Source organism: Dipodomys ordii, unplaced genomic scaffold (assembly GCF_000151885.1).
Source record: "Dipodomys ordii isolate 6190 unplaced genomic scaffold, Dord_2.0 Scaffold78, whole genome shotgun sequence".
In the NCBI taxonomy this organism is placed as follows: Eukaryota; Metazoa; Chordata; class Mammalia; order Rodentia; family Heteromyidae; genus Dipodomys; species Dipodomys ordii.
The window spans coordinates 6,198,022-6,222,231 of record NW_012267294.1 but is presented as its reverse complement, the minus strand read 5'-3'; the positions used below and the strand labels follow the sequence as shown (position 1 = coordinate 6,222,231).

The 24,210-nt window shown below is 54.5% G+C and overlaps 1 protein-coding gene across 1 annotated transcript in view; it reads left to right on the top strand.

Moving 5' to 3' along the window:
- The first annotated feature begins 13,896 nt into the window (after nucleotides 1-13,896).
- Nucleotides 13,897-24,210, top strand: part of Casq2 (calsequestrin 2 (cardiac muscle)) — a 21,885-nt gene continuing 11,571 nt past the window's right edge. Inside the window, exons 1-5 of the mRNA XM_013024634.1 lie at nucleotides 13,897-14,130; nucleotides 20,071-20,155; nucleotides 21,124-21,224; nucleotides 22,141-22,252; nucleotides 23,440-23,513. Of these exons, the coding sequence (XP_012880088.1) occupies nucleotides 13,897-14,130; nucleotides 20,071-20,155; nucleotides 21,124-21,224; nucleotides 22,141-22,252; nucleotides 23,440-23,513 (606 nt within the window). The remainder of the gene's footprint in view (nucleotides 14,131-20,070; nucleotides 20,156-21,123; nucleotides 21,225-22,140; nucleotides 22,253-23,439; nucleotides 23,514-24,210) is intronic.

Below are 24,210 nucleotides of genomic sequence, written 5' to 3'. Positions count from 1 at the left end.
TCTCATTAATTCTCCCCATCCACAAACACAACCTGGGCTTCGGGGACCCTGGAGGAGGCACAGCGACACTCCATCGCCACCGAGACCCGGCTCTGAGACACAAAGACAGCCAGGCTGGAAACCCGCATCACCATATCAATGAGAACACTGGCTGGTGAAATTACATCCATGCAGAGCTCCAGAAACACAGCCCCCACATACATGACATGAGCCAACATGTGTGGACAAACTATGTTGGTCTGTTCAGTGCACTATTTAAAATATGATGTCTAGAAATGATAACAACATCCTAAGGATGCAAATATTACATGTGTGATGAAGGATGAAGGCTCTCGGATGCTTTTACTTCGATGTATCTCTTCTATATGCATTAGAGCTTTTCATTAACAACAAAACAAAACAAAGAGTTCTTAGTCTTTCAACTCTATTGGTTTGGTGGTGATGAAAAAATTATGATTAAGGATTCTAGTATGCCTTTTCTAACGTTCCTGACCAAGAAAAACGCCACAGAAAGTTTTAAATATTTAGAGATTAACTATTGAAGGGATTCGTGCAATCCTTCTGAAAGTCTACGACTTTGAACTATTTTGAGAGAAGGAGTAAGAGTCAAAGCAGGAGAGGAGAGGAGCTCGGCGGGCCAGTGCGGCCAGGCTTTCTTCTAGCCAGGACGTGAGTTAGAATGTGTTCTGTCCCATTTGCTTTATGTCTCCAACCATCCATAGGCACAAGAGAGCCCAGGAAGATTTTTTTGTCTCAGGGTCTGGAGAAGGGGTGAGCAGAGCGCTGCACTTGATGGGTTGGACCGAAAGCTCTTTGCACAACTAAAGATGAGACACAATTTTCAAAGTGAAAAAATAGAAATAAATGCTGAGTAATGAGCAGAAGAAGGGTGGCAAGAAGACAGTGTGGGGGGCGGACGCACCATCTCCTGGTGCACTGCACAAATTTTGAGTGTGGGTCGGGCACTGAAGCACCTCTGTCCTCTCAGGCTCTCTGAACAGCGCACGCCTGCGGCAGGAGGGCCTGGGTCTCCCCTGCTGCTTTCCTGTCAGGATCCCCAAACCGAGGAGGATCATTGTGATAAATCATTTTCTAGAGAGTAAAGCAGGCTTTGTGATTCCGGCAAACATGGCTCAAGAGTTTGTTGTAATACACAACATTGGGTCACTATTTTCACTGAAAGAAATGGGGTACCCCCACTTAAAAACAAACAAAACATCACTTCAAATTAGAGTGAATGATCCAAAAGAAAGGTAAACACACTCTTTTGGAGCAATCGTGAACTCATGAACTCAGCATTCAACGAACTTTGGGAAGTGACACATTTATTCAGCCTTCAGAGGCCTCGGGTCCTTCCGTTTTTATTCGGGGGTGCTTTCTGCTCGGGCTGCAGGAAAAGCCCGGGGGAAGGGCTTCCCCGGGAAGCCGCCCCTGCCATTTGCAGGGTGCCTTCCCTGCCTCCCGCTCAGCTGCGGACAGAGACACTATAAATTGGTCAAACAGCTAGAAGAACAAAAGGCTGGGGATAAAAGACCGCCTGTCCGGGGGGGGGGGGAGGGGGGGTCTGTCTGGCAGGGGGGGGAGGGTGGTGGAGGTCAGGACTGGGTTTATTCCTGTTTAATATTTTTATTACCAAGCGGACGGGGTGGGGGAGACGTCTAGAAATGAATCTGCAGATGGCGGCTCATTAAGGAGGATTTGCAGAGCCGGGAGGAGCAGTGTGGATTCCAAGATGGGCCAGGAAAGGTGGGGAGGGAAAACAAAGGACACCCGGAGCTCTGCAGTCCCAAATCGCAGAGTTTGACAGCACCCCAGCCCTACACGCGCTTCCCTCCACTCGTGCGGTGCTTGAATTGGCAGGGTGAAAAACATCCACCTAATGCTTAGACTGACACTAGATCTCTGAGTGAGTGTGTATACGCATGCACGCACATGTGTGCGTGTGCACGCCTGTGTGCATGTGTGTGTGCACACACGTGCAGTACTGGGGCTTGAACTCAGAGCCTCCTGTTCTCACGGGGCCTTTTCACTCCAGGTTGGTGCTCCACCGCTTGAGCCACACCTCCACCAATGGCTTTATGACTTACCAGAGATGATTCATGACCCTTCCACCGAGGCGATCTCAGCCTCCAGATAGCTGGGATTACAGGGGGGAGTCACCCACGCCCAGTTTACAAGCATTTAAACCTGGCCTCCCTTGCTGACTTGTGGTTCGTGTTGTCTTCTGGGAGCCAGTGCCAGCCTCTCACGGGGAGGCTGAGGGCAACGTTTCCCTGGAGAGGCTGAGGGCGGGTGCCACGTCAGAGTGCACACACAGAGCCTAAGATCACACAGAGACCTCAACCACCCCGCCAGCCTCCCCCTTCTCCCTGCTCCTCCCCCTAGGCGTCCTCTGGGTGTGTCCACATACACCACCCTCCACCCTCCTTGGACAGCCGTGGATGCTGCTCTCTCTGCCTCTCCCCTGCGTTAGGCAAATGGCAAGTCCTGGATATTCTCCTGAGACCTTCAGAGGGCAACTCGTCCAAGAACCACCCCAGAACCGCTGCCCCTCTCAACAGTACCCTGAGTCACTGGCCCCCTCTGGGGAAATGAGCGTCCTCTCTGGGCACTTATTATAGGAGCTGAGCTGTCTGTCGTACCCTGCATGTCTGTTATAGGACTCAAGCTGTGTGTCTGCACACTTCATGTCTGTTTATTGCAGGACTCGAGCTGCGTGTCTGTCTCCTCCTGCACCTGTGTCTGGGTTCCTCATTGGGAGCTTCTAGGTCAGAGTTGTGGCTTTCTCTGCCTCTGTGCAGAGTTCTTGGTGCTGAAGTCTTCCAGAAGGGTTTGCCAAGGGTTTTAGTCAGCTTGGTGACATTCAGCAGTGGAAATGGCTGTTTCCAGAGAAAGAGGAGAGGAGAAAGGCACAAGGAAATCTAAGGGCTGCCACAGAAGGGACTCAGTCCTGGGCGGGGTGGGTGGCTGGGCTGGCGGTGGTGTGGGAGGCGGCCACAGAGAGGGGCTGAAGAGGCTGGCTGTCCCTCCCCTCCCCCCCTCCGCCCCTGCAGCCACCACCGCCTCCTGGGCCTGAGGGGCTGTGTAGCTGGCCTCAGCTGGCAGCCGGAGACCTGCCACTAGGAGGCCAGACCCAGTCATCTCCCTGTCCCGCACTCAGTGGCCTTGGAGCAGGGACGAGGTGCAGAGGAGGAGGCCCCAGCTGCTCGGGAGCCTGGCCCGGGGATGGCTCCCGGCCGCCCTGCCCGCCGGCCGGCGAGAAGAGGGGCTGCTGATAACAGCATGGCATCCATCAGTGCTGGTCTTTGTTAGACAGGAGAGCAGTGGGGAGGGCACAGCACTCACCCCCTGCCCGCAGCCCCAGTGCTTGTCCAAGGCAGCTGAGTCAATTCGGGTAGCAATGTGCCTCAGTCTCCCTTTTTACTTACAGATGCATCCCCCAGTCCAAGGGACTGATGTCCGGGTCTATTTCTAGACTGACCTTCATAACCTTGGGTCCCCTCAGAAGAGGTTTCCCTGTGGGTACATGGGCTGCACGTGCACTGCATCTGGGGGGCTGGTGGGGGCCGAGAGTCACAGAAAGCCAGAGGTGGGCATGGGAACTCTGCCTGAGCTGTGGGGGACATGGAGCTGAGGAGAGGACATGGAACTGGGGGGAGGGGACACAGAGCTGGGGGAGGACATGGAGCTGTGGGAGGCAGGCTCACCTCTCACTCTGCCCATCAGCTGGTTCACATTGTGCCACGCCACACTCTTCCCACGTGGCACACCCACAGCATGTGGCACCACTCACTGTGGGCCGCTGTCCTTGCGGGGGGCAGGGCAGGGTTTGGTTTGGTGATTGTTCTCCAGAGCAGGACGGTGAGCCTCCCTTAGGCAGAGATGCTCCTCATGCCCTGCTCTGCCTGCCAGGCCCAGGCCAAGGCCCCTGGGCAGCACGCGGGCCACAGGCTCTGAGGCAGGTGGGACCCGGCGGCTGTACCCTGAAGATCTGATCAGCCCCCAGCTCTCCACACCACCTCCAGGTTTTCTGCTGACCCACATGGACGGGGCTCCCCCTGACACTGTGGCCAGCTAGCCATGGCCCTAGCTGCAAGGCGCTGCGGTCTGTGCGGGCAACAGCCTGACGTGCCTGTCCCTGTGACCACCTTACTCCCACGCGCATGCCAACCTCAGACCCGGAAACCAGCGCTCCGGAAACGCGCTGTCCATACCATTTGCTATTATTTCTTCTTGTTCTCCCTTAGTATTTGGTTAAATTCTTTTTGAAAACATCAGCTGGTCTCAGCTGTGCCTAGAGGAACCCTGGAACACAGTCCACCAACCGTTGAGCCAGGGTGGGAGGGGGCAGCCTGTGAGCCCCAGGGTGAGACTCAGGGAAGCTCAAGGGACCCTGCTCAGAGTCTGGCTTAGTGTCCATCCCCAGCCCCTCTCCTACACCTCTGTGGGCGCTTCTGGAGCTTGATTTCCTAAGAAAACAGTTTCCTGGAGCCAGGCGTCTGTGCCCATGCCCATGATCCTAGCTACTCAGGAGGCTGAGCTCTGAGGATCACGGTTCAAAGCTAGCTAGGGCAGGAAAGTCCATGAGACTCATCTTCAAGGAACTACCAAAAAGCAGAAGTGGTGCTGTGGCCCAAGTGGTAGAACAACAAACAGTCTTGAACAAAAGAGTGCCCAGGCCCTGAGTTCAAGCCCCAGGACCAGCACGCACGTGCACGCGCGCGTGCACACACACACACACACACAGACAACAAAATCCAGTTTCCTTGCAGCACATGCAGCACATGTGAGGTGCCAGGTGATCGTATAGACACTGGACTCACCCCAAGCTCTTACAGGTGCCCGGCACAGGAGCGGGGTCAGAACATCCTGTGGCCTGTAAGTACCCCGGAACGCCCCTGCAGAGACCACAGCTCCAGGTTCGCAGTGTGCAAAGGGCATGGCATCCCAGATCACCTCGGAGTCCCTTCCCTTCCAAGTCACGAGTCACTGGGCATGGGAGGAGGAGGGGCCAGTGCACGCCCCATGGCCGGAGGTGGTGGGCATGCAGACCCCTACAGGAGAGCAGCCACGCAGGCCCCAGCCTTCCTGCTTGCTCAGGTTTCAAGGCTGAAGGAACGAGCATTAAAATCCCGAGCCCAGTGCATGGCTCCCAAGTTTGATCCACAATAAGAAAAAATAAGAGTAGGAGGGCGTCTGCTCTCAGCGGACCCCAGGAAGGGCGTGGGGCTGATCTGAAGGCAGTTGGCACCCAAGACTCCCTTCTCTCTTCTCTGCTTCGGTTCCATATGGAAATGTGTTCCACCTAGGAGTCTTGAGCGGGCTCCGGTGGGTGTTCTCCATGCTTGGTCATCAAAGGAGGAGGAAATGGCCTCTGACACACAACATCCAGTTACGAATCTCTGAGGGAGGCCTGGGCCTGGCCATCTGGGCTGGGTCCCCACTGAGGCCTGGCCCTGACAGTGGGCACAGGCAGAAGGCTGTTAGGAACAGATCACCAAAGGAGGCTGTCCTTCCACGCAGCGAATCCGTCCTCACCCCCCCCTTTGTTTACCCTTCACATCCCTTCCCCGCCCCCCCCCCCCCCCCCCCCCACCCCCCCCCCCCCCCCCCCCCCCGTGCACGTCCACGGTGCTGCTGCCTACGGTCCCAGCCTACCTATTTTAGATGAGTCTAGATTCCATTTGCAACGAGAGTTCAAACCCAGTCTCCCCCAGAGAGTTTTCTCCATCCATCCAGTACATTCTCCACTCCTAGCTCAGGCAGAGCCTTCCATGTGTGTGTACAGTGTGGGTTGGCGTATGTTTGGCAAAGATGCCTTTGAAAAACACAAACTACCCAAAACCTCTCATTTTGCTTTGCCACTTTCCGTGGTGTGAGTGTTCCCGCCAGGGCAGGGCTTGTGTTCGCAATGGACCGACACCGGATCCTCCAGTGGCCTCGGGAGCCAGCAGTGACAGAATCCCACCACACCGACACCCCTGCTGGCCCAACCTGGGAGTGCATGCTGTCCACACTGGGGAGCTCAGGAGTTTCGTGCTTGAAATTCATCCAGTCAGTGTTCGTCTAGTGTACTTTGTTGTAAGTGTATACAATCAGATTTTAATATTAGCTATGTTTCATCATGAATTCATAAAGTGTCCTCTCCCTCCCCACCTGTACTCTTGGCTTAGCTTAATCGCTCAAGGCTGGTCCTCTACCACATAGGCCTTAGCTCCACTTCTGGCTTTCTGCTGGTTAGTTAGAGATGAGAGAGTCATGGACTTTCTGCTCAGCCTGGCTTCAAACTGTGATCCTCAGATCTCTACCTCCTGTGTAGTTTGGAAGACAGGCATGAGCCTGGCTTAGATCATCTTTAATAGGGTTCAGATTCTCAACCCCAGCGACTTGGGAGGCAGAGGAGGGAGGCAGATCACTGGCGGAGGTTGATGTTTATTAACTATACTAGCCTGTGAATCCAAAAATAAAGAATAATATTCTTTTAACTACCAAAAAAGGAATGTAAAGAACTGACCCAGCCAAAGCATAAGACCCTATCTGAAAACAAAAAAGAAAAAAGATTGGGGTGTGGCTCAAGTGGTAAGAGCACTCGCCTAGGGAACAAGAGACACTGCATTCAATCCCCACAACTGACCCCTGGCCAGAAAAAGAAATCTCAGAGCTAGCCTAGGGGAAGAGCGAGGAATTGAAACATACGCACATGATCCATCTAACTTATCGGTTATTTCAGTTCCGGAAGGTCACTTAATGCTTGACTTCAAGGACCCTCTGCTCTGGAATCGGGGTGTGTGACAGGAAGATGAACTGAAGGGACCGAAGTGTGTGGGGACAGCGAGCAGGTGGAGGCGGCACTTGGGGGCTGAGGTCACCTCCGTGGAGTTGGCGGGTGTCTTGCGGTCGGGTCCCACAGCAGAGAGACCTCCCTGTCATGTATCCACAGCCGCTTGGGCACTGGGGAGAGCTCTGTCCCCAGGACAGACCACGGAAGCTGAGCCCCCTTCCCCTCCCCACACTGGTCATCAGCTGGATGACAGTCAGGGGAACTCGAGGTCAGAGGGCGGCCATCACAAGCCCAGCCCGGCACGAGCAAGAGGCGGGTGGGGGTCACTGCTACCACTCAAGGTTACACAGGACCCCCGTGATGGCCACAGACTCCGGGGGCCCAGGCTCCTCCGGCCGAGGCCCTAGCCACATTCCTTCCTCCAGGGGGCGATGTAGCTGGCTGCGGAGCACCTGCCAAGCGCCCGCCTCCATCTATGGGGACAGGGAGCACCCAGACTCCCTGACCTTGAGACTCCGGAGAACATTGAGGGACACTGCCAGAGGTCTCCTGGGAGCAAAGGCACCTCTGATGGAGAGCAGCCTCTCTGGTCTCCGGCACCCGAGAGGTGACAGGGATGTGTAATGCGCCCCAGCTTTTTCATTCACTTATTCACAGCTGTGCAACCACAGCCACTGTAGATGGGGATACGCCACCCCACCCCGAATAGTTAACAGAGTGGTGGGTGACCGTGCATCTTGGGTGGGGAGTGGTGGCTGCTCAGACCCAGTCCAGCACTGGGACATCAGACATTAGCTGTTTCTTCCTCTCCTCCTCCTCTCTTCCTTCTCCTCCCTAAATAAGAACCTCAAATAATAATGTAAATGCCTTGGCACTTGAAATAAGAGTGCCAAGAGCTTTCCATTCAGGGACTCCATGTGGCGGTGGGGCGGGGCCAACGCTGACTCGTGCTCTCAAATGAGCCCTCAGCTGCCACATGTTTGGCCTATGGTGGATATTTATTCAGTGATCTTTATTCTTAACTGTTACAGTGTCCTATTTGCACTGGCAACCCACGATTGCACAGACGAGAAACGAGGAACTGAAATGCAAGCGGAGAGGCAACCTCCACCACCCTGCTAGTGTATCTGACCCAAATGCCCATCTGCACACCCAGATGTCTCAGAGACATCTAGCCAGAGCTCACCAACCCTCTCGTGCTCACGATGGATTTTTTGTCTTTCCTGGAGCTCAGGGCTGGCCACGGGGCGGCAGTGTTTCCCCGCATGCCTGTGCAGATCTTACTGCGCGCCTCACTGCACACTGGGATTGTGTCCCCATAGTCCTCGGATTGTTTTTGACCGTGGCCTGTGTGCCATTGGGCGGTCCACCTCTTCTGGGTACTCAAGGCCTTGGGGGTCTGGGGAGCCTTGGGGCCTTGGACCCTGCTGAGGCTGATTCCCTTCATCCCTTGCCCAGACTCTTATTTTTTGACTCGATTTCACGAGATTGGAGATAAGGGTTGCTGAGGGTCTGTGGCACATGAACAGTCCAAACCACAGTGACAGCTGAGTGCTAATCTGAGACACGGACAGGCGTGGAGAAGCCACTGATGGTGCTGGCAGGAGGAGAGGGGTGTAGGCCCCTCCCCAGCTCGCCGCGGGGTGCCGGCTGACCTCCTCACAGCCTGCCCTACCTCTAACCATGCTAATTATTTAGAAATAGACAAAAGCTATAAACATACAACGACTCAAGCAAGTGAGACCTGCAAGAACCATGGCTGTCAGCTCATACAAGGACGCGGCTCTGTGTCCGTTTATAGACCACAGCTGTGTGCTAATGATGGTAAAAAGTGTAAACTGCTCACAAGCCCTCTTCTCCAAACCAGCTCCCTCCCCACCACACACACACACACACACACACACACACACACACACACAATGTGGCAGTGCGGGGATTTAGGCAGGGGGGAGACACTTGGGGGAGGAGACATGGGGCCATGAGAATGGACAAGAACTGTGCTCTTCTGAGAGGCCCCTCAGCAAGACCCCAGGTCTTCCATCCCGTGAGACCACAGGAGAAGGAGGAAGTGAGTTTTCACAAGACACCAAGTCTCCCAGCACCTCCATCATACAACTCCACGACTCTGGGAGACAAACTCCTGCAATTCCTAAGCATGGTATACTTCTGTTCTGTTGGATTAAACACATGGACTAAGATACTAAATTTCAACTTGTAGCCCAAATGGAGCAACAAGAACCAAACTTACCTCTTAATGGAAATAGCAGACCACAGTTATGAGACACTGCACAGCGGACCACGGAAGAACGCAGCCCCAAGGGACTAGAGCCAGCTGACAGCCTCCTGCTGGGCCCTGCCACCCAGGGAGAGATGCTGGGTGTGAGGTGACCCTGAATCCACTGAGAAGGGGCTGACCATCCAAGGAGACGGCCCAAATCTGCAGGCTAGAGGAGAGCTGCCCAGAGACATGTCTGAAGTCTGCACAGGGCATCTGTCAAGTAGTGAGCTATATGAAACCTCCTCTTCTCTCCTCTCCTCTCCTCTCTCTTCTCCTCTCTCCCTTTCTTTCCTTCTTCCTTTTTCTTCCCTCCCTCCCTCTCTCCCTCCCTCCCTCCCTCCCTCCCTCCCTTCCTTCCTTCCTTCCTTCCTTCCTTCCTTTTTTTTTTTTGTCAGTCATGGGGCTTGAACTCTGGGCCTGGGCACTGTCCCTCAGCTCTACAGCTCAAGGCGAGCACTCTACCACTTGAGCCACAGCGCAACTTCCAGTTTTCTGGTGGTTAACTGGAGATAAGAGTCTCACAGACTTTCCTTTCCCAGGTTGGCTTTGAACTGCGGTCCTCAGATCTCAGCCTCCTGAGTAGTTAGGATTACAGGTATGAACCATTGGCAACCAGCTTTCTTCCTTCTCTCCCTCCCTCCCTCCTTTCCTTCCTTCCTTCTTTCCTTCCTTCCTTCCTTCCTTCCTTCCTTCCTTCCTTCCTTCCTTTTCTCTTCCTTTTTTAAAAGTTATTGGTGTCATATTTTTCTCCTCCAGTACTGGGGTTTGAACTCCTTGTACTTGGTCAGCGACTTGCTTAACACTCTAACCCTTGAGCCACACCTCCAGTCTGGCTTTTTGCTGGTTATTTGGACATTCATTCTCACATACTTTTTCTGTCTGGGCAGGCTTCAAACTTGAAACTTCTAGTCTCAGCCTACTGAGTGGGTGGTATTACAAGTCTACAAACTCACTGTGTTGCTAAGAGACATAAATTGCTTAAATGTGTAAGAACTTTCACAAAGGCCTACACAAAGAAACGCCACGTATTTATTTAACAAATATTTACCCAATACTACTACAGGCCCAGGCAGGCTGGGAGGAATGCTGAGCCATGACTGCTCTGTCAGGCTAGTCTGAGATTGAGTCCAGGCACTGAGATTTTTGAGTTTCCTGGGTCTGGACCGATGGTGACTCACATGGGTGGCGTTGTGTGTGGGGCTGTGCGGGGGGCTGGCAGGCGGAGCCCGGGGGCAGGGCTGGAGCGAGTCTCGGGACCTGGCATTCCTCCGTTGCCTAGGCCAGGCAAGGGAGCTGCTTGGCCTCTGGGCGAGGTGTTTCCCATGTTCGCAGGCCTTGTTTTTCTGACATGGGTCTGACACGCCTCTGTGGCCATGTGCCTTTGAATTTAATTATTTATCGGTGTGACCAGATGGTGGTTGTTGACTTGCACAAGTGCGGCGTGGCGGCGTTCTGCGTTGGCTCTGGTACTCAGAGTGGAACGGCTCGGGTCACAGCCATGGCTTCACTGAGTGGAGTGGGTGTGGAGTTTATACAGATGTTTTATACACCGTGGAGTGGCCTTGGTCAGCGGGCCCCGGCCCTGGTGGGATCCACAGAAAGGGAGGAAGGAACAGAATGGACAAAGCACAATGCCATGAAGTCTTTTGTCCACTGGGTGGAGCATTTTAGCCAGAGAAGCACCCGGAGGTCTCTCCTGGGCTTTGCTAGGGCCGGCAAGCTCGGGCTTGTCTGGAGTCTGCCGGCCAAAGCTGCCTCAAGGACTACGCAGCCCTGGTGTGTGCCGGCCTAGCCTGCCAAGGGGCCTCGGTGTCCATGTTCTAGAACATGCCAAGAGGACACCTGGTCTGTGTTCTAGAACTGGAAGGGCAGGGATCAGCTGTCCTCCCACAGCTCAGCCGTGTGGGTGCTGAGGGGTGGACATTGCTGGGCGGGTCACGCCAGTGGGCACGGCTGCCTGGATGGAGGCCGGTAGGCCTTCCTGTGTGGGTATGGCCTGGGGTGGGTGAGAGAAGGCGAGCTCTAACAGCTGACGTTGACCCAGGAGGAAAACCAAGACGACATAAGGAGAGGAGGGGAGCCTGTCAGCACCCCCCCTCCAGTGCTGTGGGAACCTCGTTCCCTGGAGGCTCTGCACCTTCTCCTACTGCTTGCTGGCCCAGGCTTTCCTGTGCCCTCCCCCCCAACCCCTTGTTAAAGCTTGCTGCCATGGGCTCTCCCTGGCCTTTCTCCTCCTTGTTCAGGGCAAACACTTGGCCTGACACCTGTTGCACACACACACCTGTGCACACGCTCACATGCACACTGACACGTGCATACATTCCCGTGCATCCACACAGGTACCCCACACATGCGCTCACACATGCATGCACACACGCCGGTGCCTTCACATTTTGGTTTTTGATTACTGTTCGCATAACTCTGACACCCGCAAGAGTGTCTGGTGCACACAAGATCCCATAAGATTTTGTTTAACCAACAAGCAAGCAAACAGACCATTGCGTCGAATCCCCATTTGCTTGGAACTTGAAAAATAGCCAATAAAATAATATATGTAAATTGCTTTCTCTCTTACCAAGAAGAAATAAATACAGAGGATTGAGGTTTGAAGATTCTAGATTCTTCCCTGGCGGAGTGAAGGCATGGGATTTGATAAAAGACCTCTCTTGGATTGTGTGCTGGTAGCAAGCGTCTGTTTGCATTTGGTTTGTTCATGTTGTTTTACCACCACAACGGAACATACCTGCTTATGGACGCATACAAACGCCCGAGTCTGCCAGGTTGCGGGAGGAGTTGCGGCAGCAAATGCCCTGTGAGGCAGCTAATGTGTAGAATACAAGCTTGATCCGGCCATGTTCCCACAATGGACACAGCTGGTGACCTCAAAGCACAGGTCTTGTGAGCAGACCAACCCGGCCCCTCCCCGTCTGGCCATGGGCACGCAGGGCCCTGGCAGGGTCTGGGCGTCCTCGAGCCTGCTCCGAGCCCCACGCAGTGCCCCTGACACTGGGCAGGAACCCCACAGACAGGCCTTGCCGTCAGAAGACACACGTCTGGGCTAAACTCAATTAAAGAACAGTTCCCTTGTCCCTGGCAGTTTTGCCAGTTGTAAGTCAGCAAGAAATGAACAGACTGTGCCTTTAAATACCTCCCAGCTTTTCAGTCACAGAAGAAAAAAAAAAAAGGAAAAAACCACAGGTACACACTAAGAAAAGTGGGCCAAGTTCTAAATCCGGCTGCCTGGGGAGACATGGAGCAGGACGGAGTCGGGAAGCTGACCTTGGAAAGGCAGCCGGCCCTCGCTCCACCCAGCAGCCTTCCACGGGAAAGCTCCCGGCCGGGGCTCACCGCTGGGATCCTTGTCCCTTCTGGTCCCAGTGAAATGACAAAGCTATGGCTTCCTAGGATCGAGAGACAAAGGCATGGCAGTGAGCTCCCTGCAGACCCCAGACTTGTGGAGAGAGGCTGGAGGCTCGAGCGGTGGCCGAGCTCTGAGGTGGAGCTGAGCCCTCTCCAGGGCCGTCAGGGAGCTTCCCACGGGCGCTGAGCGTGGCTGCTCCGGCCTCAGGTGTCTGCGAGGCTCAAGAGGAGAAGGCAGGAGACAGCTCCGCCAGCAAGCTCAGTTAGGAGCCCTCGCCTCAGGACAGGGGGTTCTGGAGCTCTCCTGAGAGTTCTGAGCTCCGCAGCCACCATGACCCCCCGTTTATGCAGGGGAGAACAAGCAGATGGGGGTGTTGAACCGTGACCATCCCACCTCTGAGCACCTCTGCATCCATCTTATCTGTACTGGGGAAGAAAGTCAACACACAGGGGTCACCTGTGGCTCACGCCTGTCATCCTAGCCACTCGTGTGGCTGAGATCTGAGGGTTGCAGTTCAAAGCCAGTCTGGGTGGGAAAGTTTGTGGGATTCTTCAACTAACCACACACACACACACACACACACACACACACAAACACACACACATGATAGCTGGAAGCGTGTGTGTGCATGTGTGTAATGAGGATGGTTCTTCTGTCACACCAAGGCTCAGATGCAGGTAGTGGAAATGAAAAGGAACTGGGGTGTCGGGCAGGCTGGGGTCTCAGATCCCCTGATGGGCTGGGCTGGCACTGAAGGGTGTCTGTACCTGGTGTCCAGCGCTGACAAGGCCGCCAGGACCCAGCGTGGAGGCTCGGCCAGGGCCAGGTTTCCAGGAAGATTTGGCCAGGCCAGTGGAACTCGATCTCAGCCCTGGGCTCCCCCGCCTGCTCCTGGGCTGCCATTCAGCGGGCAGAGGACGGCGGGCAAAGGACGGGCCTTGCGGCACCACAGGGTTTGACAATGCCACCTCTAAGCGGTGCCTGGCTGGGCCTGAGCGGCCGCTGCCTCAGTTTCTCTGTTTCTCATGCCCTCTCTGCCCGGACTGCTCCCCGCCCCGCCCCATCTTCCTGTGCCCTCTCTTCTCTTTCTCCTTTGGATGAGTGGGGTGTCCAGATGGCAGCACACGTACACGCCCCTGCGCGTGGCCTCTCCGCCCTCAGACACGCTGCCCAGAGCATCCACAGTCACGTCGGACTTGTTCTTTAAATTCATGGCACCGTTTATTTTTAGCCTGAAACAACTGCATCCTAAAAATGGAGCTCTTAATGAGCCAGGGGCTGGGCCGGGCAAGTGATCCAGCCCCTGGCCCCCCAGCCTCCCCCCCCACCCCCGCCCAGGCCTCCCTCAGTGCGCATGTGCCCAGATCCTCCACTCCATTTCCAGTCCCCAGCCCAGGACCACACGGACCTCCAGCCCAGGGAACCTCCCTGCTCCCGCTTGCCGAGTTGGGGGAAGAAAGAGAAAACTCTCCCCAGATGGAGCGAATTCACCTCCTGGTGGTGGGGGTCTGTCTGCTGAGCTGCTGCAGGGCGGAAGAAGGGCTGAACTTCCCCACGTACGATGGGAAAGACCGTGTGCTGAGCCTCTCAGAGAAGAACTTCAAGCAGATGTTGAAGAAATACGATGTGCTCTGCCTCTATTACCACGAGCCCGTGTCTTCAGATAAGGTGGTACAGAAACAGTTCCAGATGAAGGAGATTGTCCTGGAGGTGAGTGGGGGGGAGGGGGGGGAGGTAGCTTCCTGCCTCGGTGGGCCCAGGGGTCAGGATGCCTTTGGCCAGGGCTTGGGGTGTGGAAATGAGGGTGCAGAGCACACATGTATCCTGAGGTCTGCTGCCTTTGGCGATGATCGTGCGTTAATGCCAGGATGTGTGAGTGAAGCCCACAAAAGGGAAACTGAGGCTGACAGTCCCAGGTCAGGTGCACAGCGGCGTCCCAGTTGGAATGTCCCTCTGGCTCCATGGCTTTTCCTGAGAGAGTGTAGAGTGCCGGAGGATGGGATGTTTAGGGGTCACCGGCCGTGCCGGCCCCCTCACCCCCACTCTTGGGGACGAGGGTTGTTTGACCTTGCCTCTCCGCAGCGGTTTTCCTCTGGCTTTTCGCTACAAGGCGTAGAGCTTGGCATTCTCAGCTGCACACGCGTGAGTGGGAATTTTTTTCCTCTCAGGAAGTTCTTGGTGTGGGCACAGGGACAGGCTGACGTCACTTCTTATTTTATCTACATGATGCGGCCTCTCGGCCACCTGGCACCAGGGCTGCTTCTAAACCCCTGTGAGTGGCTCAGAAACAATCTCTGTAGTATCTCATGGCAGCTGAGGGCCACCCACAGCCCCAGGGCACCATGCCAGAGCCCTCCCAGGCCCCCTGAGCCTCCTGCGGGCCCCACCCCGGCCCAGCCCTCGCGCCTGTCTGCAGAGACCCCCTTGGGATCCGCACCACTCACTGGCCAGCGCAGCCAGACAATTTGGGTTCATCAAATAGTTCGATCACTGAACTTCCCCCCGGGAAACTCAGGATGAGCCGAGATCCCCAAGAGATGGACTATAATACAATCCCACAAAGCCGTCCAGGATTCACCCAAATAACTTCACCAAAACGTAAGAAGCATCCCAGAATCCCGAATGAGTTCTGGGGTTCACTGCGCTCCCTCTCGTCTGTGAGGGCCGAGTGTGGGGTTTGGGCCTCTCTGTGGACACTCAGGGCAGGGGGCAGGGAATGAGGCGAGGACGCGGGACCTTTGGGTGCAGAGAGGACACGGAGGGGAGCAGAGTTTACTCAGCTTGAGAACCGGCGCCCACATAGCTGCCCGCACACCTGCTCCGAAGCGCACTAGCAGAGGACAGATCAGAGCGCGCTCATGGCCAGCTGACGGCTTGCTGTTGTCTCAGACTGAGCCCACAAGAGGCCCCAACCCAGCTGCACACCTTCCCTCTAGGCAGTGATGGCAGCAGAGAGCAGGAAATTCAGCCTGGAGCTGATCTGCTAACTCTAGACTTCTATGACCAGGACAGGGAATGCAGAATTTGCTGCTCTGGATTTTCTCTCCTCCTCCTCCTCCTCCTCCTCCTCCTCTTCCTTCTTTTCCTCTCTTCTCCTCCTCCTCCTCCTTCTTCTTCTTCTCTCATCTTTTCCTTCCATCCACCTTCTCCCTGCGTCTTTCCTTTTCTCCTTCCTTCCTTCTTGCCCTCCTTCCCTCCTTCCTCTCTTTCTGTCTCTGTCTTCTCTCTCTTCTTTCCTGTGCCATACTGCCCCCCCACCCCCTCAGGCCATGGCCTGTACCTGGGCGGTAAGAGGCTCTGACCCAGGTTCACGTGGCCACACGTGGGTCGTGGGTCCGGTCACAAGGGCTGGGCCCTTTGTCTGGGTTACAGGCTCAGCCCTGCCTCCCCCAGCGCCTCCCCCGAGGCCTCACAGATGGAGGAAGGCTCAGAGAGTGGAAGCGCCAGGCTGCCGGTGGCCCAGCAGTGCCTGCAAAGGAGGCGGGCCTGTGGTCACGGACATTGACATCAGGAGTCTCCCAGAGGGGCTCGTCCCTGAGCCCCGGGTCCCTTGTTAAAACTAGTCCCTCTGCTCCCACCACAGCTCCATCCATCTCCCTCCATGGAAAGGTGCTTACCCCCAACCTTTTTTTTTTCCGGTCCTGGTGTTTGAACTCAGGGCCTGAATTCCTTTTGCTCAGAACTAGTGTTCTACCACCTGAGCCACAGCACCACTTCTAGCTTTTTCTGTGATTCCATTGGAAATGAGTCTCACAGACTCTCCTGCCCTGGTTAGCCTCAAACTGTGATCCTCAGAGCTCAGCCTTGTGAGTAGCTAGGCACGAGCCACCAGCACCTGGTGGAAAGGTGCTCTTACCATCAGAAAGCCCGAAGTGGAGGCGTGGTTCAAGAGCTCACGTAGTAAAACACCAGGCTTGAGGGAGCAAAAGGTCCTGCGTTCAAGCTCTAGTACTAGCACACACAGTCACACACAGGTACATGCACACACACACACACACAGTCACACACAGGCACACGTACACACACACACGTTGTGTGGACACTCACTCGCTTCCCCTGTGCTCCCTTTACTAGGAGCCTGTGCACACAGCGTAGGAGAATGACAGGAACCCCTGCCTGCAGTGTAAGACCAGCCTGTGCCACCCAGGGAGGGGGGCACGGCATGCCCCTGGGCACCCAAGGCTCAGTCTGCTACCTTAAAATATAAACCACAACATAAAAGCCGGGCGCTGGGACTCACACCTGTAATTCTAACTACAGGAGGCTGAGATTCAGGGATTGTGGTTCAAAGCCAGTCCAGGCAGGAAAGTCCATGGCAAGACCCTTAAGTCCAATTAACCAACAAAAAGCTGCAAGTGGAGCTGTGGTTCAAGTGGTAGAGTGCCAGTCTTGAGTGAAAAAGCTCAGGGACAGCGCACAGGCCCTGAGTTCAAGTCCTAGTACCAGCACTAAGGAAAAAGCACACAGACAACCAAATCTCTGTGGTCTCCCTGCTCCAGCCTCCTCTCATGGGTACAAGGTGTGCGGTTTGCTAGCCCCAAGGCCCTCAGCGTGGGCCTGACCGGAGGGCGTGGCCGGAGGGCGTGGCCGGAGGGCACAGGCAGTGGCCAGGTAGGAGAAGCGTCAGCTCCTCCGGTTCACGGAGGACTGGAACCTGTGGCAAAGCCAGCTGGCAGCAGGGAGTGTCATAACCACAGCTGCTCAGCCTGTGGGGTACCCGGGGGGTGGGGGGGGACGGGCTGGCAGCCAACGCCAGGCTGCAGGACCATTCGCTCGGAGCAGAGATCGGGTGACATTCAGGTGCCTCAATTCCAGACTCTTCTTTATTTTCCGACTCTTGGACCTACAGCAAGAATCGCTCCTCACTCCTTCACGAGGCCCAGTCCTCACACCCCACGAGTGGAACAAATCCCACCTCCTCGCCTTCCTTCCTCCTCCACCTCCTGGGAATGGGCGCCACCGGAAGCTCCTCCCGTCTTCCCCGTAGGGGCGGATGGCAGAAGTGGTGAGATCTGGGGGTCGTGCAGTTCTGTCCGGCCCAGAGCACCAGCCACGGTCGCTCTGCGCTCACCCTTCCTGTCCCCGTGAGGCTCAGCGGGCCGTCCGCACCTGCTGTAGCCTGTCCTCACCACCCACTCGACGGTCGGTGCCCGGCACCCTGGCTTCTGTCCCAGCTTTCCATTCAAGGTCATCCGTGACTTACCAGTCCCAGGAGCAGAGGCCTGACCGGGGCCCTGGCTTGTGCCAGGCCCCAGGGACACGTGACACAGACAACCACTGGTTCCCAGGAGGCTGCGGCTGACCCACCCCTGCCCACGGCCTCTTCCCTGCCCCCTTCTCTCACCTCCGCTCTGCGTGCCAGCGTCCTTTCCCAGAGTCACGGTCCCGGAAGCCGACATGTGTCTTGCTCTGTCCATCTTAATGAACGGTTAGCGTTCTCCTCCCATTCCCACACTGTAGACTTTTTGTTTGGTGTTAGAAGTAGGTGTTTTAGCCTTTTCACTCAAGACTGGTGCTCTACCACTTGAGCCACAGTTCCATTTCTGGATTTTTTTGTGATAAGAGGCCCACAGGCTTTCTTGCCCAAGCTGGCTTTGAACCATGATCCTCAGATCTCAGACTCCCGAGTAGCTAGGATGACAGGCGTGAGCCAGCGCCCTGCCCAGTCCTGCGTTGTATAAGTCACGTGTACTCATGACATAGGAAGAGGTCCACATGTGATTGGGATGGTGCACAGGGCGGAGCGGAACTACACAGGCCTGGGCTGGGAGAGGCCCCACTCACGCTCCTTTTAGTTCTCCATTCAAGTCTTTCTTGTGTCTAATTGTTACCATTGCTAGTGTTTTCCTTCTATACTAACAGCAGAGAGGTGTTTTTTATTTTAAAAGGCATTGAGGAATCACCCAGAACCAGAGGAAGCGTGAGACCTTGTACTTCAATACACGAAGAAATGAAATGCAATGCAAACTCCTTACAAGTAATAAATGGATCTAGCAAGACACATGTGAGCAAGATAATGGCATTTTGGTACACTAGCAATATGACACCAAAGATAAAAATATCATACCACTTACAATCCCCAAGATAACTTAAATCAGATTTAAATCAGGGGAGATTGGATGTGCTCAGGGTGGCATGGATGTAGACAAACATTTGCATAGAAAAATAACAAGAAGACTTACAACGTTGAAAATTACACCATGCAAATGAAAGAAACCAGAGACAATCTAAGAAATGGAGATGCATACAATCTTCATGATTCAGAGATGCAATATAGGAAATACATCATATACTGGCACAAAAAGATGACATTCTCCCCAAGCTGGCAGATTGAATGTACAGATTTAATACAATCCCTCCCCAAATCCTAGTAAAATGCTTTGTGGACATAACAAAGGTTATCCTCAAACGTATGTGGAAAAGTTAAAGAACTTCAAAAAAGAAAGAATAAAGCCAGGAGAGGAACTCACCTGTTTCCAAGACTTACTACAAATCCTAAGGGTATGTGGGGAAAAAGCAACGACAGGACTGCAGAATATGAAACAGGACTGGAAGGGGATGAAGCTAAGTTCCTAACACTGAGAAGAGAAGAACAAACAAGGGTCCCACAGACTGCTGTGTGGGCAGAGTGTCAGGGTGGGGGGATGGGGACTGAGGAGAGAAGTCAGGAGGCGGCCCCGCATGCTCACAAGTGTGTTCCTATCACAGTGCAAACACAGGTGTGGGGCAGACCCATCCCTGCTGGCACACAAAGGTAAAAGAACCCCAACCTGTCTCACTCCTTACACCAAAGGTATCAAACGAGGCCAGACACCAGGTGCTGGGGGCTCACGCCCATCATCCTAACTACACAGGAGGCTGAGATCTGAGGATCGCGGTTCAAAGACAGCAGGAAGGTCTTGGGAGACTCTTAACTCCAGTGAACCCACAGAAAGCAGGGAGTGGAGCCACTGGCGCCTGCTGTTGCTCCGTTGTATAAGCGCTTACGACTGGGAAAACTGGATAAATACAGATGGGACCTCCGCGTTATTTCTTACAATTGCATGGCAACAAGTGGTTTTAAGGTTAACCTTTAAAAAGCAGGAGTAGAGCTGTGGAGAGGGGCAGCTCAGTGAGTAGAGCAATTGCCTGAACATGAAGACATCTTGTGATCTGCAAATAACAACAACAACAATGTCTCTTTTAGATTCTCCCCTCTCCTAATTCATTCTGGAGACTTCTCCACACTTCCTATTCTCTGCCCTTTGGGATGGATGATAGGAGTTGGCCCATAGCCAGTAGGGTCTCCTTTGGTCCTGGGGCTCAGGTTCTCTATTCCAGGCCCTCTTGGGTTCCTACGTGGGATGGTTTGGCAGCTTGGGGGCACGGACGACGGCTGTCTGGGATCTGCGGGTGTTCCGCTCTGCTGCCTTGTGGATTCTCTCCCTCATCAAGCTCTCTCTGCCTGGGGGCAGAGCCCAGTGCCCACAGTGCGCACACGCATTCCTCTCCGGCCCATTGCCAGCATGTGTGGTCCCTTTTCTAAGTGGCCAGCACAGGTTACTGCAGCCATGGGTGCGCTGGTCCCCGAGGTGTGAGGGAGGAAGGCCTCCTCCCGCGCCCCCAGCCCTGCCCTCAGCCCCCCCCCCCCGCTCCTCTCTGTCCTTTCAGCTCGTGGCCCAGATCCTGGAACATAAAGACATCGGCTTCATGATGATTGATGCCAAAAAGGAAGCCAAGCTTGCCAAGAAATTGGGTAAGTGTGATCGGAGAGATAGAATAGGAAGAAACAACTTGTGTCTTGTAAACAAAACAACACAACGAAATTGTATTCTTGCTTGATAACTGGACTCATCTTAATAGAAAATAGCCTTAGTCCCAGGTTGAAGAATAATTTCATAAAAGCAACAGGCTCTGGTGTCTCACGCCTGTGAGCCTGGCTGAGTTGTGAGGGTCACAGTTCACAGCCAGTCCTGGCTATGAGACGATCTCCAATTAATCAGAAAGAAGCCATAAGGGGAGATCTTGCTCACGCAGTAGAGAGCCAATCCTGAGTAGGAAAAAGTCAAGTAAGAAAGGAAAAATGCAGACCTCTGAGTTCAAGACTCTCCCTCCCCCCTTCACTTTCCCCCTCCCTCCCTCTCTCTCTGTTTCTGTGTGTCTGTCTTGTCTATCTGTCTGTGTGTCTGTGTGTCTGTCTGTCTCTCTCTCTCTCTCTATCTCACACACACACACACACACACACACACACACACACTGTACTGTTAGAAAACTAAAGTAGGGTGGGAAATTAGATTTTTCTTTTATGTTAAAACACAAGTGGACTTGTTAATTCTTGGCTATTTCAAATGGAGTGCATACTTTGAGAGGGGTGTGTGTGTGTGTGTGTGTGTGTACTGGGGCTTGAACTTAAGGCCTCGGGGCCCTTGCTTGACTTTTTGCTCAAGGCTGGCACTCTGCCACTTGAGCCACAGCTCCACTTCAGCTCTTTGGTGGTTAGTTGGAGACAAGAGTCTCACAGACTTTCCTGCCCAGGTGACCTTTGAACTGTGACCCTCAGATCAGGCCCCTGAGCTGCTGGGATTGGGATAGCTGTGTGGAGGTGGTGTTTGGAGAGGTCTGGGTCTTTGGTTGTGCTGACCCCATCACTGTTACGACCAAGTGAGGGCTTCCCTGGTATCAGTATGGCCTCAACGTTGACCTCGAGCCTCTCACTGCTTCCAGGCTTTGATGAAGAAGGGAGCTTGTACATTCTTAAGGGCGATCACACAATTGAGTTTGATGGTGAGTTCGCCGCAGACGTGTTAGTGGAGTTTCTCTTGGATGTGAGTATCTGTGCGGTGTACCAGTGCAAGCCGTCTGGGCTGGGAGACGGGGAAGGAAGGGCGGGAAAGCAGGGTACCCTGACAGGGGCCAAAACAGGGCCTTGGCCTTCACGGAGAACAAACAGCATCCACATTGCAGGGCTGACTCCCTGTCACCATGGAAACAGGGCACTGGGGTCACAGGTCTGGATTGTGTCACAGCAAGATGTGAATTCTCTCACTCAGTGCAGCAGTCTGCTACACTGGCAGAAGGAGGGGAAGGGAGGAGATGGCGCGAGAGATGCCTCCCCAGGCAGGCAGAGGGGCTCCTCTGCGAGGTTCGCTGCAATAGTGCAGCCACATCCAGAAAATATGAACACAAATCGCCAAGATGGTAAATGTTGAAGGTCTTCATCACCCCAGAAGAAAGGTCACCTCTGAGGGGATGGATATACTAATTAGCTCAATTTAATAAGCCCACGTTGTATTCAGAACCCATGCTATCACTTTACATCCTGTCAATGTATTTAGTTGCGATCAGTCCAGGTATAATCGACACTCGGAGGAATTAGGTTGACCCCACCCCTCCCGTTAAGTTGTCCACCAGAAGTATCCTCTGGTGAGTGGCTGGGCTGGGGTGGGACAGGTTCAAACATCTAGACTATGGTGCCCACTTTGTGTTCTCCTGGGGAGGTGTGGGGGTGCCGTGGTGTGGGGTGCGGAGTGCAGGGGTATGGAGTAGGGGGTGCAGGTATGTGGGGGTGGGGTGGGTTTGTGGGGGTGTGGGAGTGTGGGGTGCAGGGTATGAGGGGTGGGGGTGCAGGGATGGTGGGTGTGGGGTGCGGGTTGAAGGTTTGTGGGGGTGTGGGGGTGTAGGGGAAGTGAGAGTTGCTCACCTGGACACACCTGTGCTCACTCGAGTGTGGCTGCTTTTCAGCTCATTGAAGACCCGGTGGAAGTCATCAACAACAAACTGGAAGTCCAGGCCTTTGAACGCGTGGAGGACCAGATCAAACTCCTGGGCTTCTTCAAGAGCGAGGACTCTGAGTGTAAGCCATCCAAGCCCCCCCCCAGCCCACCGTCCCGTCAGTGTCAGGGCTGTGCTTTGACAGGGGGTGTCAGGCCACCTCTGTGGGCGCGGGTCTGCTGGGAAACGGAGATGAGTATCCTGTCCTGCTCCTGGAGGTGGGGGATGAAATTGTGTCAGCTGGCTTCTATGGTGCGGTGTGTGCATATGTATGTGTGCATATGTGTGCATGTGTTTGCGTGTGCATATGTATGTGTGCATATGTGTGCATGTGTTTGCGTGTGCATATGTATGTGTGCATATGTGTGCATGTGTTTGCGTGTGCATATGTGTGAACTAATGCACATATGGGAGAAACAGGCCTTCCTTCTTCCCCCACCTGCTGTCTCACAGCGCACCTTCCTGAGCAGGTCTCACACAGCCATTGCAAGGCTTACGGAAGGGCTCCACTGCGGCGGGTTGTGGGAACGGCTGGGCGAGCCCCCGGCTGACCAGCAGGCGGCTGCCCTCCTGCACCATGCCCCAGGGGACCTTCCCCCTTTGGTGGCCGGCCCTGTTCTTGGCCTGGAACACTGCAGGGGCCCGGTCACACTGCCTCCTCTTCATCAAATTGCCCCTTTTGTGCGCTGATTGTTGGGGCTGCATTCGCTCTCCTTCCTCTATGTGGGGCCAAGATGCCTTCTCTTGGGCAATCAAATACCAGTTCATTCCAACCCTTCTGGGAAATTATGGGTTGAAATAGTACTAAAGAATGAGCAGCCAGGGGTTAGAGGCGTGGCTCAAGCGGTAGAGCACCAGACAATGAATAAAAGTGTCAGATAGTTAGTTCAAGTTCTGGTCTTGGACAAAACAAAACAAAAAAAAAGCAGCCAAGCACTGAGTTTTACACCTGAAATCCTTGTTACTCAGGAGGCTGAGGTCTAGAGGGTGAAGGTTTGAAGCCAGCCCTGGGAAAAAGAAGAAAACATTTGTGAGACTCCATCTCCAACTAACTAGCAAAAAGCCGGTCTGGAGACATGGCTCAAGTAGTAGAGTACCAGACAAGCAAGCAAGCTGAGTGAGTGTGAGGCCTGAATTCAAACACCTCAGAACCAGCAAACGAACAGAGCTAGCTGAATAATACCTGCTAAATAATCGTGCAGTCATTTTACAAGAGAAGCCTGCAGCATTCCTGAACGTGATTCTTCCATTGTTTGTTTTGCCTCCCAGATTACAAGGCATTCCAGGAGGCGGCTGAACACTTCCAGCCTTACATCAAGTTTTTTGCCACTTTTGACAAAGGGGTAAGTACCTAGGGAAGGCTGGGCGGCAGCAGGCTCAGCAGAGTCCAGCAGGAGGTCCTAGAGCTGGGGTGGGAGGAGGGGATCAATTCGTACAACACCCCCAGGGAATGTCAGAGGTCCCAGGCTAGGACAGCATTGCCCAAACACCGGCCCAGGTGCCAGGGCAGGATGTGGCCTCTGACTAAGGGAAAGTGGAAACGGCGCGTGTGGAAAGAAGACACCACTGAGGAACGGAAGATGCAACTCTGCTGGCACCATGCTGAGCAAATGTCATGCCGTCATTCATCAGTCATTCAGTCACCCACCCCCTTCGCAGCCGTGCATGCCGAGCACCTTCACTGCGCCGGGGCCTCACTGACCAAAAACCAGTGCTCACCCTCGTAGTATTTCGAGCTAAATGTGGGGAGGAAAGGCGTCAGCAAACCCACAGCCACGCCACGGGCGGAGAATTGTGAAGAGAGGGAGGCCGGACACTGCTGCGGGCTCACACCTGGAGTCCTGGCCACCCAGGAGGCTGAGCTCTGTGTGTCACAGCTCAAAGACAGCTCGGGCCCCAAAGCCTGGGAGGTTCTTTTTTTTTTTTTTTTTTGGTCCAGTCGTGGGGTCTGAACGCTGGGCCTGGGCGCTGTCCCTCAGCTCTTCAGCTCAAGGCTAGCGTTCTACCACTTGAGCCACAGCTCCACTTCAGCTCTTTGGT